We start from the raw sequence: 17,628 nt of genomic DNA on the forward strand, positions 1-17,628 counted from the left end.
TGATAATTATGTTGATGAATATGGAAAGCAATACATAAGCAGTCGTGCTACAGAAATAATAATTTTTTTTTTTATCTTACATCAGGGTGTGATGCAATGTATTCTTAATGTATTCTTTAGTATTACCGGAGGAATTCTTTTAAGCATTTAACTCAGTGATTCTCAAACGAGGTGCCACAGACAGCGCCTAGGGCAGCCGAAAGATTGTCATGAATTTTGTCTCTGCTAGAACGTCCTTATGAACATTTGTAGAAAGAGAGAGAGAGAGAGAGAGAGAGAGAGAGAGAGAGAGAGAGAGAACCACTGAACTGTATTATTGTTCTCTAATGCTACATTCGTGAAATTATTTACTGGATAGTATTTTTGTTTGTTTGTTTCTATGGTGTTCTTACGTTGCATGGAACCAGTGGCTATTCAGCAACGGGACCAAGGGCTTTACGTGACTTCTGAACCACGTCGAGAGTGAACTTTTATCACCAGAAATACACATCTCTGACGCCTCAATGGAATGCCCGAGAATCGAACTCGCGGCAACCTACTGTAGAGTAGTAGAAGCAGTTTTGTTTCAAGTTTTTCCGCTGCTGTACACACTTTATTTCTGTGTGTGTGTCTGTATATATATTTAAAAAATCACAGTAGATGCACGTGACTTCATTAAATAAGCGATTACCACAGGAAAATGATAAGGCAGAAATCCAACCGCTTTCGTCTTTACTATGACATTGACAATGGCTTCTATATATATATAAATTATTATATATATATTATATATATTATAATATATATATATATATATATAATATATATAATATTATTAAGATTATATTATATATATATAGTATATATATATATGACTCTTAGGTAGACCATACATATAACCGGGCTTTGACCCCGAAGCAATAAATTACTATATGTAACTTCCCCAATCTTATTTCTCAGACTTCTTAGCATCATTTTATTTTATGTTTTTACTGAAGCTTTTAGTAAGACAATTCATTTTAAGGTAATTTTAGTGATTTCTCATCCTTGTCATTTTTTCAGCCTGATGATGAGGTTTTAAACCTCGAAAGCTCGTAAAATAAAGAATGTTCTTCCTAGTCTTGGCATTATTATTTATCATCAAGCTAAGATTTCCAAGTATCCGTCCAATTACTGAGACTATTTTGAGACGTTATGGCCGCTCAACGCTACAGTTGTTTAGACGGACTGAGAAGGTACGCTATAGAACCAAGAAGATTGAGGAGGACATACGATTTCTGAACACTTGCAAGGATTTCCGTGTTATTCCCAATTTCATTAAATTTAAGGTTTATTCCAGAGATTTTCACAACACGAGTACTTATCTCTCATGGCAGTTTAAATTATTAGACTTTGAGTTAAAACGCAAAAAACGTAGGAAAAGAGGTAATTTTTACAGAAGTGTCTTCATTAAATAGGGATTTAAGGAATAATCTTTCTTTTCTGGACTAAAATTGCCTGTCTTCTATTTTGGATTCCAAAGTTAAGTAATATCTTAGTTTTCACCAGACCACTGAGCTGATATAACAGCTCCTCCTAGGGCTGGCCCGAAAGGATGAGATATTTTTTACGTGGCTAGGAACCAATTGGTCACCTGGCAACGGGACCTACAACTTATTGTGGGCTCCGAACCACACTATATCGAGAAATTAATCTCTATCACCAGAAATAATTCCTCTGATTCCGCGTTGGCCGAGCCGGGATTCGAACTTCGGACCACCGGATTGGCAGCCGAGCGCGAAAACCACTCGTCCAGCGAGGAACTATTTTGGATTCCAATGTTGATAAGAAATTGACAGATGTTAGGCTTAAACAGAGCAGAAAGTTGAGAAATCTTGGTGTTGACGTTAGTAAGAAAATAGATAGCAGTAAAGTAATTTTTAACCTTTCTAACATAAATTTAACAAAAGAGGAAAAAGATGTTCTTTCTCTTGGTCTTGAGTTTGCCTTGACTCCCATGAAATTCAATTTCTCCAAGTATTTTTTAAGTTTTAAAAAACTGTGTTCAACTATAAGAAACTGTGACATTTGTGGTAGTGAAACCCTTATTTCAATTTTTAACAAAATGTCTGTAATTGCAAATGAGACTTTTAAAAATTTTAATCGTAGACAAATTTGAGGGGGGTTGGACCAATCAAGTTTAAATTTAAAGATTAGAAACAATATTTTACGAAATCTTAAGAACGATGATAGTATTGTTATTACAAAGCCAGATAAAAGTAAGGGGTGTTGTATTGATGAATACGTCTGATTTTTTAGATAAAATGAATGTGTTAAATGTAGATATTGCGAGTCACATTTTGAAATTAGAAGACAAATTAAATAGGATGTTAAGAAGTCTGAGAGATAAGATTGGAGAAGTTACATATAGTAATTTATTTGCTTCAGGGTCAAAGCTCGGTTATCTTATTATATATATATATAATATATATATATATATATATATATATATATATATATATATATATATTTAATATATAGAAGCCATTGTCAATGTCTTAGTAAAGACGAAAGCGCTTGGATTTCGCCTTATTATTTTCATGTGGTATTCGCTTATTTAATGAAGTCACGTGCATCTACTGTGACTTTTAAATATATATATATATATATATATATATATATATATATATATATATATATATATATATATATATATATATATATACTGCGAATTATTTTTTCTTTTCCGTGATGTAGATGAATACATGATGACTGGTTTGAAATTAGAAAGACCTCAGTAAATATATATATATATATATATATATATTATATATATATATATATATATATATATATATATATATATTATATATATATGACACCAGACACCTTCCTCCAGTGTTCCAACCACACTAAATCCGGTTGTTAATTTCCTCTTCCATGTTCCCCTCATTGTCAATCACTGAGCTAAGGTACTTGAATTTATGAACCCTTTTGATGTTTCCTCCGCCTAATTTGATTGTTGTTTGCTGGTCGCCATCCAATTCGGTTGTCATATATTCTGTCTTTTTCCTGCTTATTCTTAAACCTCTACTCTCCAAGGCATATCTCCATCTTTCAAGTTTCCCCTCCAGTTCTTCCCTGTTCTCGGCTACCAAGACTATGTCATCTGCATAGAGCAGACACCATGGTGGCTCCTCCCTGACATCCTCTGTTAACACATCCAAGACGATGTTAAACAGAAGTGGATCTTGAGAGCAGCAGCCCTGATGTAGCCCGACTCCAACTTGGAAATTTTCGTTCTTTCAACTGTAGATCTGACGCTGGTCTTTATGTTTCTATACATCTATCTGATCATTATGACATACTTCTCCATCATGTAAAAACTGAATATATTAATTTTGTTGTTTATATTTATCTACAACTTTTTTCATTATGAAAGCATCAAGTTTAAATAAACCAAGACTTAAATTTAGAACATTCCCATTATTTGACTTGATGAAACAAGATTCAGTGATATTCCTTTTAACTGTGTCATTACATGGGATTAAGGCTCTTGCTTGACTCCAGTTAATAGGATGATCTAAATCTCTCATATGTACGAATAATGCATTCGATATTTGCCCAGTTCTCACAGAATATTGGTGCTGTTTGAGACGTTGTGAAAGAGATTTACAGGTCTGTCCGTGATAGACTTTATCACACTTTTTGCAAGGAATTTCATTTATGCAGCCTGGAAGATCTTTAAGAGAATTTTTGATTACTAAACTCTTGACATTATTATTACTGAAAACAACATTTATGTTAAAAAAAAAAAGCTTTAAAATTTTAGAAATATCTAAAAACCTTTCATCATAGGGTAATTTAGAATGTTATGCTAACTAAATTCAAGTTTGTCATTAGTTGAGTAAAATGTTTTTCTAGTTCTTTTCCATGCCACATCTACAAAAGTCCTTGGGTATTTAAGTTTCAATGCAATATCATAAATAGTTTTAATCTCAGCGTCAATAAACTGCGGGCTACAGACACGTAAAGCCCTTAGGAACATCCCAGAAAAAACAGAGAATTTGATATTTTGATGGTGATTGGAGTAGTAATGAACAAAAGAGGCAATGTTAGTTGATTTCCGAAAGACTGAAAAAGTGAAATTTCTATCATTTCTATGGACAGTTACATCAAGAAAATTCAAATTACAATTTCTTTCTTCCTCCAGTAAATTTTATAGAAGGAACTAAATTATTGAGATTATTAAGGAATTCCTGGAGATTTTCGTGCACTGGCCAAATACAGAAAATCTCATCCACGTATCTAAACCATATAACTTTTTGGGGCAAAAATTCTTGGTAAGAGTTTTGTCTCAAAAAATTCCATGTAAATATTGCTAAGGACAGGAGATAAGGGCTTACTTACCCATAGCCATGCCAAACTTTTGTACAAAAAATTCCCATAAAAACCAAATTTACTATCTTTGATACATAACCTTATGAGGACTAATGAGTTGCTACAGTTAAGGGAATGTCATGACGTTCTAATTCAATCCTCCAAATATTAAAGTAAATCATCTACAGCCCACTTTTGTAAATAGCAACATCAAAACTAACCATATTAAAATCAAATTCAAATATAAACTTCAATTTGTTTATAAAATCAACATTGTTTTAAACATTCGTGTTAGAAATGTTTCCTACCAAAGGTGTAAGAATTTTTACAAGCCATTTAGATAAATTATACGTAACTGAGCCCACTGAACTAATGATTGGTATGATAGGGTTATTGATTTTATGTGTCTTGACTAAACCATACATATAAGGTAGGGAGGCGCATTGCGGTGTAAACTGTTTAATTAAATAGTCCAAGCCCTTCAAAATGGATTATTTTGTTTATTAAAATGGGAGTTCACTGTCTGTGTAGGATCAGGAACCTAAGTTTCGTATAAGTATCAGTATCATTTGGCCTCTTTTGTTCATTACTTCTCCAATCACCATCAAAATGTTAATTTCTCTGTTTTTTCTGGGATGTTCCTAAGGGCTTTGCGTGTCTGTAGCCCGCAATTTATTGACGCTGAGATTAAAATTATTTATGATATTGCATTGAAACTTAAATACCCAAGGACTTTTGTAGATGTGACATGGAAAAGAGCTAGAAAAACATTTTATTCAACTAATGACAAACTTGAATTTAGTAAGCCTAACATTCTAAAATTGCCTTATGATGAAAGGTTTTTACATATTCCTAAAAATTTTAAAGCTTTCTAACATAAATGTTGTTCAGTAATATTAATGTCATGAGTTTAGTAATAAAAAAATTCTCCTAAAGATCTTCCAGGCTGCATATATGAAATTCCTTGCAAAAAGTGATAGTCTATTACGGACAGACCGGTAAATCTCTTTCACAACGTCTCAAACAGTACCAATATTCTGTGAGAACTGGGCAAATATTGAATGCATTATTCGTAAATATGAGAGATTTAGATCATCTATTAACTGGAGTCAAGCAAGAGCCTTAAATATTTTTTTCCAAGTAATGACACTGTTAAAAGGAATATCATTGAATCTTGTTTCAACAAGTCAAATAATGGAAATGTTCTAAATTTAAGTCTTGGTTTATTTAAACTTGATGCTTTCATAATGAAAAAAGTTGTAGATAAATATAAGCAACAAAATTAATATATTCAAGTTGTACATGTTTTGGACTGTAAAGATACTTTGTAATTTCGTTAGGGCCAAATCTGATTAGGTTTGTGACCGTGTGATATCTGATAATCCTGGATTATCTCTTTTAATTTCTATCCTTTTGACAATTAACCACCGGTATTCTTGATCTTGTTGTGTACCGAGACCTTTCTCTCCAATTGTATTTCATTCGTTCCTTGACATTGCCTTAGTAAAGACGAAAGCTCTTGGATTTCTGACTATCACTTTCCCGTGGTGTTCGCTTATTATATGTATATTAGATATATATAATATTAATATATTATAATAATATAGATATATTATAATATAATATATAATATATTATTATATATATATAGAATTGGTGACTAGTTTTGAAATTTTCTCTTTTTCTTTTCTTTTGAGATAAGACCCTCAGTTAGTATATAGGTTTTATATATATAATATATATATATATCTATATATATAATATATATATTAAGATATAACATATATCTAATTTATATATATCTGACGGCCTTTCTCATTTCAAACCAGTCATCATGTATTTATCTGCATCCCGGGGAAAGAAAAACAAATTTCGCAATATACAGTTTGTGTATTCGTTCGGCGTATGAATTCCCAGGTAAGTAGATTGTGATAAGAAGCACCTCAATGCAATTCCAGCCTCGTATTCCATAAATGTAGTATTGCAACCCGTTAGACTCGCATCCTAAATTCTCAAGATATTTCCGTAATAGTTCGTAATCATTTTATTTTCCCTGTAATACGAACCCATAAGGCGGGTTTCAAGATGTTTCCGTAATAGTTCGTCATCATTTTGTTTTTTGTTTTTTTTTGTTTTTTTTTTTAGTAATACGAACCTATAAGGTGGTTTTAAGATGTTTCCGTAATTGTTCGTAATAATTTTTTTTTCCTGTAATATGAACCTATAAGGCGGTTTCGATATATTTGCGTAATAGTTCGTAATAATTTTTTCCCTGTAATACGACCCTATAAGGCGGTTTCGGTATATTTCAGTAATAGTTCGTAATCCTTTTTTTCCCTTGTAATACGAATCTATAACGCGGTTTCGATATACTTCCGTAATAGTTCGTAATCATTTTATTTTCCCTGTAATACGAACCTATAAGGCGGGTTTCAAGATGTTTCCGTAATTGTTCGTAATAATTTTTGTTTTTTCCTCTAATACGAACCTATAAGGCGGTTTCGATATATTTCCGTAATAGTTCGTAATAATTTTTTTTATTCCTGTAATACGAACCTATAAGGCGGCTTTTAAAGATATTTCTGTAATAGTTCGTAATCATTTTTTCCCCTCTAATACGAACCTATAAGGCGGTTTCGATATATTTCAGTAATAGTTCGTAATCCTTTTTTTCCTTGTAAAACGAACCTATAAGGCGGTTTCGATATGTTTCCATAATAATTCGTAATCATTTTTCCCCTCTAATACGAACCTATGGTCAGTTTTTAAAGATGTTTCCGTAATAGTTCGTAATAATTTTTTCCCCTCTAATACGAACTTATGATAAGGATTTCGATATATTTCCATAATAGTTCGTAATCATTTTTCCCCTGTAATACGAACCTATAGGCAGTTTTTAAAGATGTTTCCGTAATAGTTCGTAATAATTTTTTCCCCTGTAATGCGGCTCTATAATAAGGCTTTCCAAAAGGCGGTTTCATTCTAGGAGTCCCTTCGACGCAGGCGCTTCTTCTTGTCGTCACCTCCCGCCGGCAGCCCCGAGAGACGCGTTTGTGACGTGTAGTAATAGTTCCATGGGAACGGCGCCTTTTCATCCCATTTTTCTTTCAGACTTTTCGGTCGGCCCAAAGAAGTATTCCGGAGCGCTCCGATGCACTTGCTTTCAATGACGCCAAAAGCGCGGATTTCCGCGAAGACCCCGCCCCATAAACTCCTGCTCAGTAACAAGCAGTTCCCGGAACCATGATAATGTGGTCTATTGGCTTGTGTATGCCGACGGGGAGGAGGAGGAGGAGGAGGAGGAGGACTGTCTCTTGCGAAGGCAAACACGGAACAAAGGTATAAAAGTCAACGCGGGACAAGTGGCGCTCGAGCTGACATTTTTGTATGTCTGGCTTCGCTGCTGTCTGTCAATCACTGAGGTCACCGGCGTTCTTGCTCGGATATAATTCTATCGGTAATCTCTCTCCTGGTTTCTAAAATATGACACACACACGCACACACGCACACATAGATGTCGCCAGCGTTCTTATTGGGTAAACGTATCTTCTTTATAGTTCCCGTGTAATTCATCAAAGCCAGGCGCGTCTTCTACAAAAAAAAAAAAAAGTGATATGCACACAGACATACGAACAGCTTACAAACATACGTGTAATTCATCAGGTAGGAGCATCTTCTACATAAAAATAAAAGTGATATGCACACACAGACATACGAACAGCTTACGAACATACGAACACACACACACAGACATACGAACACAGGCACACACAAACATACGAACACAGGCACACAAACATACGAACACAAGCACACACACACACAAAACATACGAACAGCTTACAAACAAACGAACAGACAGGCACACAAACATACGAACACACAGGCACACAGACATACGAACACAGGCACACACAAACATACGAACACAGGCACATACAAACATACGAACAAAGGCACGCGAAACATATACCGATTCCCGACCACGAAGGCAAAAAAATGTCCGAAATGCACCTCACAGTAGCGGAACGCCAACATCGGGACACGAACAAGTGAATTAAAGTTCGAGAATAAACTATTCACCGGGCAGCTATGGAGGCTCTCTCCCCGGAATATGTAAAAAGTACCGAATGTCCATGAAATTAAAATGTAAAAAAAAGAATATATATATATATATATATATATATATATATATATAATATATATATAATATATATATATATATATATGTTATATATATATTTTATTTCGCTTGTTTATACTGGAACGCAATGATATCTATATATAAAAAAGTGGATTCACTTTTGTACCCTGGTCGATTTAATGATCTGGTTCGTCAAGGAATATTGTTTTCAATACCGTGGGTTTAAAAGTGAGATACATATTTCAGTAGGAGGAGGAGGAGGAGGAGGAGGAGGAGGAGGAGGTGGTGGTATGGGGTTTATAGATTCGTTAATTAATACGATACACGGGATACACACAAACATTCATCAGAGTGTGTGCAAGAAAGCATAAACTTCGGCTATCAATATCACTGAAAGAGGATTTGAAAAATTCATTCCTTAATAGCTTCCAGTTTAAAATAATCGACGTCTGAATTTCTGCTTCAACATTTGAGGAAGATTATTGCGTAAAATGATAGCATAAAATAATTATTCTGGCTTACTCCCTCCTTAACTTCCTGTTCAAAATCATTTACATCAGAATTTCTACATCGAGATTTGAGGCAGAATAGTAACACAAAATGATATAAGAGTTAAAAGACCAAAATAAAATAGGATAAAAAATATTCTGGTTTAACTCCTCCTTAACTTCCAGTTCAAAATAATTTACATTAGAATTTCTGCTTCAAAATTTGAAGCAGAATAATACCACAAAATGATAAAAGAGTTAAAAGAGCAAAATAAAATAAGAAAAAGAAAATTGGGCTTAAATCCGGAAGATACGACAGTCTCTGAGAAGTGTTTAAGGAATCGGTTACCCCTTGCTGAGGCGTTTTTTGTGTTTTTCGTAGCTGCATTACCACAGCCTTCCAGACTGTCGTTGTTCTAAAGGAAATCCATTTCGTTTTAGCCCAAGGTTCTTTTAGGAGCGTACAACGTCATTTGTATTAGCCGTTATACCGACATCTAAATTCTGACGGGCAATTCAGGGAGCAATTATGCATGCTTTGATGCGCCCATTAAACGGCAAAAGTCAACTGGATCAATACACCTTTGCATTGTGTAAAGATATGTATGCAAACATACAAATATTTAGGTATTAAACCCTAGAGAGAGAGAGAGAGAGAGAGAGAACGACGCAATGGTCTCTTTGCCTAAAAAATAAGGATGAATTCTTTGTGAAGAAACTTCCACAAAGATCATCAAAATTGCTTTTGTTTGTATTTGTTTGTATGGTGTTTTTACGTTGCATGGAACCAGTGGTTATTCAGCAACGGCACCAACGGCTTTACGTGACTTCCGAACCACGTCGAGAGTGAACTTCTGTCACTAGAAATACACATCTCTGACCCCTCAATGGAATGCCGAGAATCGAACTCGTGGCCACCTAAGTGACAGGCAAAGACCATACCAACCATGCCACTGAGGCGCTCATCAAAACTGCATCTAACTACATACACAAACAGTTAAATTCACCGCTATTTTTAACGCATTCTTTCTTTGCGCGGATTTTAAGAACTTTCCCTTTTAAGGAAGTTTTGAAAAACTGCTAATAGATCAAGCACTTTCCTCCTCCTTCCAAAACACACCCCAAATATCCATTTTCTTTTAACAATACATCAGCGTCCATTCTTTCCATGTGGCCAGACCATAAAAGATAAGACTGGTCCACCCCATCTTAAGATAACACTGGTCACCATCTTAAGATACACTGGTCCACCATCTTCACTGAGCAAGTATCTCCATGTTTCTCACCCTTTCAGTTGTTCTTTTACACACTCACACTTTTCTTCTTATTCACTTCTACACAATACTTCCATAAAGGAGAGTTGGCTCAACACCTTGGTGTCCACGGGCAATTCAAGCCTCTTCCCAGAAATGCAAGCATCCCAGCTAACCCTATCCTGCCCCCCCCCCCCCCGCTCTCTCCCCCCCCCCCCAGCCTCTCTCCCCCCCCCCCCCCCCCCCCCCACCCCCCCCCCCCCCCCTTTTCTGCGACATGCCATTTCACTTATCCTTTCTCATTCACAATATTTACTCCAGAACACCAGCACTAATCAACATATTTAATTCTCCCACCAATAACATCAGCGGTCCTCTCTCTCTCTCTCTCTCTCTCTCTCTCTCTCTCTCTCTCTCTCTATCTTCCTTGTTGCGATTTGTTTTCAAAATTACTGTCTCTCTCGCTGATATTTACGATCAATCGTCTCCTCTTGAGAATATTTTCAAACTTTTCATCAGCGTTTTGTAATTTCTCTTTACTACGACTTACACAGGTAATATGTTCGCCTCTTCGGTCAGAATACTGAATACACCGAATGTTATGCTTTAATATTGAACAATAAACCAGGGGAAACTAAAAATGCATCGAAAAATTTACAAAATAACTCTCAATATAATACTGACAAATGAATTAGGTTGCACAGCGGAGCCATGCGCACGATGCATACAACTTTCACGATGTATATATGCAGTTATACGAGTGATTCCCTGCTCTTGGCATATTTACAGAAAATTTTTTGATTCAACGGAAAAATAAATAGCAACGTGAAACCAGCAATTCTTTTTGGAAAACGTGAAAAAAGGAGTGTTTTTTTTTTCATAAAAATAAACCAAAAAAATAAATTTTTTTAACCAAGGATTCACGTAAAAAATTATTGTTGAGTGTTTTCATAAAATTAACCAAAAAAATTATTTTAGCAAAGGATACACGTAACAAATTGTTGTTGATTATTTTAAATGACATTACACACGCCTCATACTACGCAGTAATGATGTTGGCACCGTAGAATAATAGATTGTTAATTATAATAAACATGAGGTAACATATATGGATAAACCCACAAAAATACATTTTGCTGCCAATGCAGTTGATTAAAAAAATTGGGCAGGAGACTAAACGAAGATTAAACAGCAGCTGATTGCAACAGCAGCTGATTGCAGCAGCAGCTGATTGCAACCATCTCTCTCTCTCTCTCTCTCTCTCTCTCTCTCTCTCTCTCTCTCTCTCTCTCTCTCTCTCTCTCTATCGAAAAATAAAATCATATTCTGCTAAAATCTACAGTTAAATTGCGCGTTACTTCGCCAACGAAAATTCGAATAAATACCTACATCTCATTAGAAATAATTCTTCTGTACAGTTCAACATGCACATAATTTATTTTTTTACGTTTTCATACTAACAAATAGATAAATCATGAATATCCTACCCTAAAATTCCCGTATATTTAACTCGACGCGAAACACCTTTTTCAGAACCTTTTAGGCTTTTTCATAGGGCTTTCATGTCCCCCAACAAGAACAACAACAGCAAGAGCACCGAGTAAACGAAAAGAATTTTTTATTTTTTATTATGGCCTACAACAGAAGATTACCCAGAGAAACTCATCATTAAACTGAATTTACCGTAATTAGACTTACGTAATTTGCACGAATTACTCAGCCTTAATCTAAAAAAGAAGAAGAAGAAGAAAAAAAAAAAGCCTACAAAATCATGCCCAATACTAACAGCAATGGAACACTGGTATCAGCCTCTAATAATTAAAACGAATAGCTTTGCTACATAACGGATGAGAATCTCTGCCCTAAATGATTTCCCCGGAGATGTAAAAGTTAGGACCCATTTCCCCGAGGGAATATTTCGACTTGCGTCTCCTGACCTGGGCAGCGAATTAGGTAGAGTTTTTGGTGGCTAGGAGACGTATATAAGGGTAGGGGCCTGTAACCTCATCATGTATACAAAATACATAGCTACACACATATGTATTATAACTTCTATATAGTATATATATATATATATATATATATATATATATATATATATATATATATATATATATATATATATATATATATGAAGTTATAATACATATGTGTGTAGCTATGTATTTTGTATACATGATGAGGTTACAGGCCCCTACCCTTATATACACACACACACACACACACACACATATATATATATATATATATATATATAATATATATATATATATATATATTTATATATATATGCATATATATATAATAATAATAATATAATAATAATAATAATAATAAAAGGAGCCCATAAAAAAAACCAAAAATATAGAAAGTAGTAAACTATATTCCCGAGACTGCTGCTGTCTCTCTCTCTTCAGTCTCTAAAATATAGTATACTTACTTTCTATATTTTTGGGGAGTTTTATAGGCTCCTTTTATTGGATGGTATCCCATTGCAACAGAACTATTTTTACCAGTCTTATATATATATATATATATATATATATATATATATATATATATATATATATTATATATAGATATATATATATATACTATATATATATATATATATATATATATATATAATATATATATATATATATATATATATATATATCACCTATCATCATTTTCTTATAAACTAATCTCCGATCAGTTCCCATTTCTGAACACACACACACACACACACACGCACACACACACACACATATCATATATATATATATATATATATATATATATATATATATATATATATATATATATATATATAATGTCACCTATATATTTCATCATTTTCTTATTACTTAATCTCAGATCAGTTCCATTTCCTGAAAAAAGCATTCGAAAATCCATAATAAAACCAAGAAAAAACTGAAAAAAAAACTACCACTGGCCTTCACACATAAAAAACCTTAATTCAAACGCCTATTCATTCCTTCCTGTTCGTTACGGTCGTCGCCTTCGACCTCGAGACATCACGCACCTCAAAGCAGCGGCATTTGTTAACGTCAGACGTATATATGCTACGTTTTCAAAGAACGACACCAGGCGGCGATTTTCAGAAACCTAAGAAATTGTTGGAACCAGCGAAACCCTCTGAGGAACGACACCATGCATTAGTTCTTATTTCCCAGCGAACGATCGAAACACTTTAATTATATCGCTACCAATCCTTGCCGACAAATTATGGAGGTGGCCCCCGATTGTTTGCGTCTACTAAACTTAGGCGTAATTAAGGCGTGATATTACGCTAATTTTGGGGTTCAAGTCGCTTCGCATATTTTCTTAATCGGGACAGTCGGTCTGGCAGCGCTCCGTTAATCGGTCAAGTTCATCGATTTTGAACGGGAATTATAATACGAAACGAAACCACAGTGGCGCTGTAATCTGGCGGAACGTATCGAAGAAAGCAAGGAAGAATATCGTGGAAATGTCCACAAGCACTTGCATAGCAATCTTCCTAACAATCTATATACAAATGTAAGTTGTAAAAATATCTGAGAATATATATATATAAATATATATATATATATATATATATATATATATATATATATATATATATATATATATATATCGAGCTACAAATGTCCTTTAATATCTAATTCGCTCTACTCGGAATTAATATATTTTCATATATGTTTAACCGAGGGGGAATTATTAATCGATAATAGAATTGGCGGCCGACAGGCGCCGAACCATCAACCTCTCAATTCCAGGACTGGCAGTGAAGCCTTAGACAACCCTGCCATATATATATATATATATATATATATATATATATATATATATATATATATATATATATATGTATATATATATATATATATATATATATATATATATATATATGAATAAAGTTTTTTTTGCCACGAAGGGAAAAAATGAAAAAGCGAGATATCCGAGTACTTTCGGTCCTATTCGGACCCTTTTACTGAGGCAAACTGCCTCAGTAAAGGGGTCCGAATAGGACCGAAAGTACTCGGCTATCTCGCTTTTTCATTTTTTCCTTCGTGGCCAAAAAAACCTTTATTCATACATGGCATCACGTTTCATACTTCGTGATCAAGTTATTCATATATATATAGATATATATATATATATATATATATATATATATATATCTATATATATATATATATATATATATATATATATATATATATATATATATATATATATAATATATATGTATATATATATATATATATATATATATATATATATATATATATATATATATATATATATATAGTCGTGTGTGTGTGTGTGTGGATAACACAGGAAAAAGAAGTCCCGTGCATCTAATGTGATTTTAAAGCACACATATATCTATATATATATATATATATATATATATATATATATATATATATATATATATATATGTATATATATATATATATATATATATATATATATATATATATAATTTATTTATTTATTTATCCAAACTAAAAATTCTGAGCACAAGAACGACTTCGTAGAGAAAAAAAGTCTGTTGTTATCTCTCTCTCTCTCTCTCTCTCTCTCTCTCTCTCTCTCTCTCTCTCTCTCTCGGTTTTACTCTGCCTTTCTCCTTCTTCTTTCTCTTCCCTTGTCTATTCTCTCAATCTGTCCACATTTCAATCCACAAATTCTTCCTGCGTATGCCAATGCAACTCCTGGAGCAAAAATAAAATACGTCGAATAAAAATCACAGAAGCCTCCTCTGGAAAATAGCAACATGAGCTGCAATTTGTTGAACAAATGACGTACTGCACTGGATGAAACCTATTGATGGAAATACAGCAAGCTACTGATGCGTTCCGACTCTCTCTCTGTTACGAGAGAGAGAGAGAGAGAGAGAGAGAGAGGTGGGGCGGGGGTAGGTGGGCATTCAAGTAAAGGTTGTTCAACAGTTACATTTAGAGAGAGAGAGAGAGAGAGAGAGAGAGAGAGAGAGAGAGAGAAGGGGGGTGTGGGCATTCAAGTAAAGGTTTGTTCAACGGTTACATTTGAGAGAGAGAGAGAGAGGGGGGCATTTAAGTAAGTTTTGGTTCAACTATTACATTTTAGTGAGCGAGAGAGAGAGAGAGAGAGAGAGAGAGAGAGAGAGAGAGAGAGAGAGAGAGAACAGAAGTTTTTTCAGCAGTAAATTTCTGAATGACTCTTTTATGAAGAAGACTTCATTAGCAGTTCGGTTTTTTAAACTAAATAGGACAAAGGAGAGTGACTCAGCCTGAGAGAGAGAGAGAGAGAGAGAGAGAGAGAGAGAGAGAGAGAGAGGAGACCCAGACCCTGAGGCACCCTTAATTGTAAGAAGATACCTTCCACCCCTCCGCAAAAACTCTCTTTTATACTCTCTTAATCAGAGCACCATTTTATTGCCTCATCGAATCTTGATTCATATTCGTTTGTTTACATTTCTCTGTTCGTTCGAAAATACGAGAACAGGTCCTGCTTTTCATTCAGGAACTGTCAACATGACGCTCGTTAAGTTCTCAGTCTTTGGCAAATAACTCATTCTCACACGTAACACCTGAAAAGATGTCTTCTTTTTACGCAAATCTTCCACACACAGTCTCTCATAACTTCTAAAAATAAACACAAATGGGAAAAAAAATACAACCCTCCCTTCCTTGGAAGATCGCAAACTTGGTTACAGGGTTCGCCATGCACGAAAAGAACCCGCTTGAAGCCAGGAGGAAGCAAGAGGTTTCCAGGAGGGTGCCTGGACCCAGTCGCTAACAACCGCTCGAGGGAAAATCTTTGGGAGATACTTGCCTTTCACCAGGAGAAGAACCCGCCTTGTTATCTTTGGGTCCGAGTTGACCTGGCATTCGTACCAGCCGCCGTCACCCAGGTGGGTGAACTTGATATGCAGCGTCCACTCCTCGGAGCCCGGCGGGTGCAGCACCTGGAGAAGGAAGGTAATGTCATTAAAGTCCGAGGTGATTTTAATAGTCATTTAAGTCTCTGGCGATGCACAGACGCACAGTGGCAAAAGAATCATACGTTGAGTAATACTACTTTGGGGAGGTCGTCCACGATTATAAAAAGAGTAACACATTTCTCACAGCTAAAATATACTGCTTCAGCTTCCTCCAACACGCAGCAAGTTATTTGATGCCCGTCAAAACTTTTTTCCCTTACTGTGCAAAGGTATTTCATTATGCAGGGAGAGAGCTGACACTAAAAGTAACGATGAATTTCAAAACGGGGTTTCATGTACCTCTGGATTCAGTTGAATATAACGGAAACGTTTGGATTTTTCAAAAAAATACATGTATAATTTTTTTTTTTTTTATTTTTTTTTTTTTTTTTTTTTTTTTTTGCTCAGGAGTGCATGTATCAATCTGCATACTTAAGCATATAAGTGTATGTATGTATGTATATGTATATATAAATGGAAATGAACAAAAGGGAACGTGTTTCAAATAAGTATATTTCTGCCTCACCATGGGACCGATGCCCAGTCCTATCGAGTGGGAGGTCAGGGCATTAGCACTTCGGGCACAGGAGTGAAAGGAGTTGCAGCTAAGGGACAATCAAACAGATCCTGAAACGGGGCGGGGGGTGGGTGGGGGGGGGGGGGGAAGTCAAAGAGCTCTTGAAAAAAAGGGGGGGAGGAAGGAGTCAAACAGCTCTTGAAATAAAGGACCATCAAAAGGCTTGCTTGCGAAATGACGTGAAAATGAGACAGCTTCGGAAAAAAAAAAAAAACTAAATGGACCATATGAAATAAGGGGAAAATCAAACAGCTCTCGAAATAAAGTGGAAATTCCGAGACAACAGAAAGCCTAAACAGAAGGACGACTGGGAATTCTGTGGTTTAAATTTCTAAGGTCAGCGGTGAGATATCTAGTCGCTGAAATGAGGAGGGCAATTCTGTTTAGTCTCTCTCTCTCTCTCTCTCTCTCTCTCTCTCTCTCTCTCTCTCTCGGGGTGGGGGGGGGGGGGCGCCTTCGACTTCCTATATCATAATATCAAGGCCTGGCAGTCTTATGGCGAAGGACGAACTTGTAGTTAGCTCTCTTCTTCGGATCCAATGGTTTAATTTGATGTTGTGACGCTGTCGGGGCATTCTTTATTTTTTTATTTGTTTGTTTGTTTATCCGCGTTTTCGTGAACGTTGTATAAGTAGAACCACTAGACAGGCTCTTTTTTTAACATTATACGTTCACATTTCGTGATTTAAAACTGTAATTATTTGCATTATAATATATAGAGAAAATACTATATTTCAGAGACTGCTGTCTCTCTCTCTCTCCATCTACCTGAAGAAAGAGACAGCAGTCTCTCAAATATAGTATTTTCTCTCTGTATTATATGTAATATATATATATATATATTATAATATATATATATATATATATAT

General features: G+C 34.9%; 1 protein-coding gene across 1 annotated transcript in view; it reads right to left on the reverse strand.

Annotated features, from left to right (window-relative positions):
- Window positions 1–17,628, reverse strand: part of LOC135212924 (protein sidekick-1-like) — a 99,573-nt gene that overhangs the window by 13,831 nt on the left and 68,114 nt on the right. The window contains exon 4 of the mRNA XM_064246665.1: window positions 16,035–16,167. Coding sequence (XP_064102735.1) covers window positions 16,035–16,167 — 133 coding nt within the window. The remainder of the gene's footprint in view (window positions 1–16,034; window positions 16,168–17,628) is intronic.

This window comes from Macrobrachium nipponense, chromosome 42 (genome assembly GCF_015104395.2).
Source record: "Macrobrachium nipponense isolate FS-2020 chromosome 42, ASM1510439v2, whole genome shotgun sequence".
NCBI lineage: Eukaryota > Metazoa > Arthropoda > Malacostraca > Decapoda > Palaemonidae > Macrobrachium > Macrobrachium nipponense.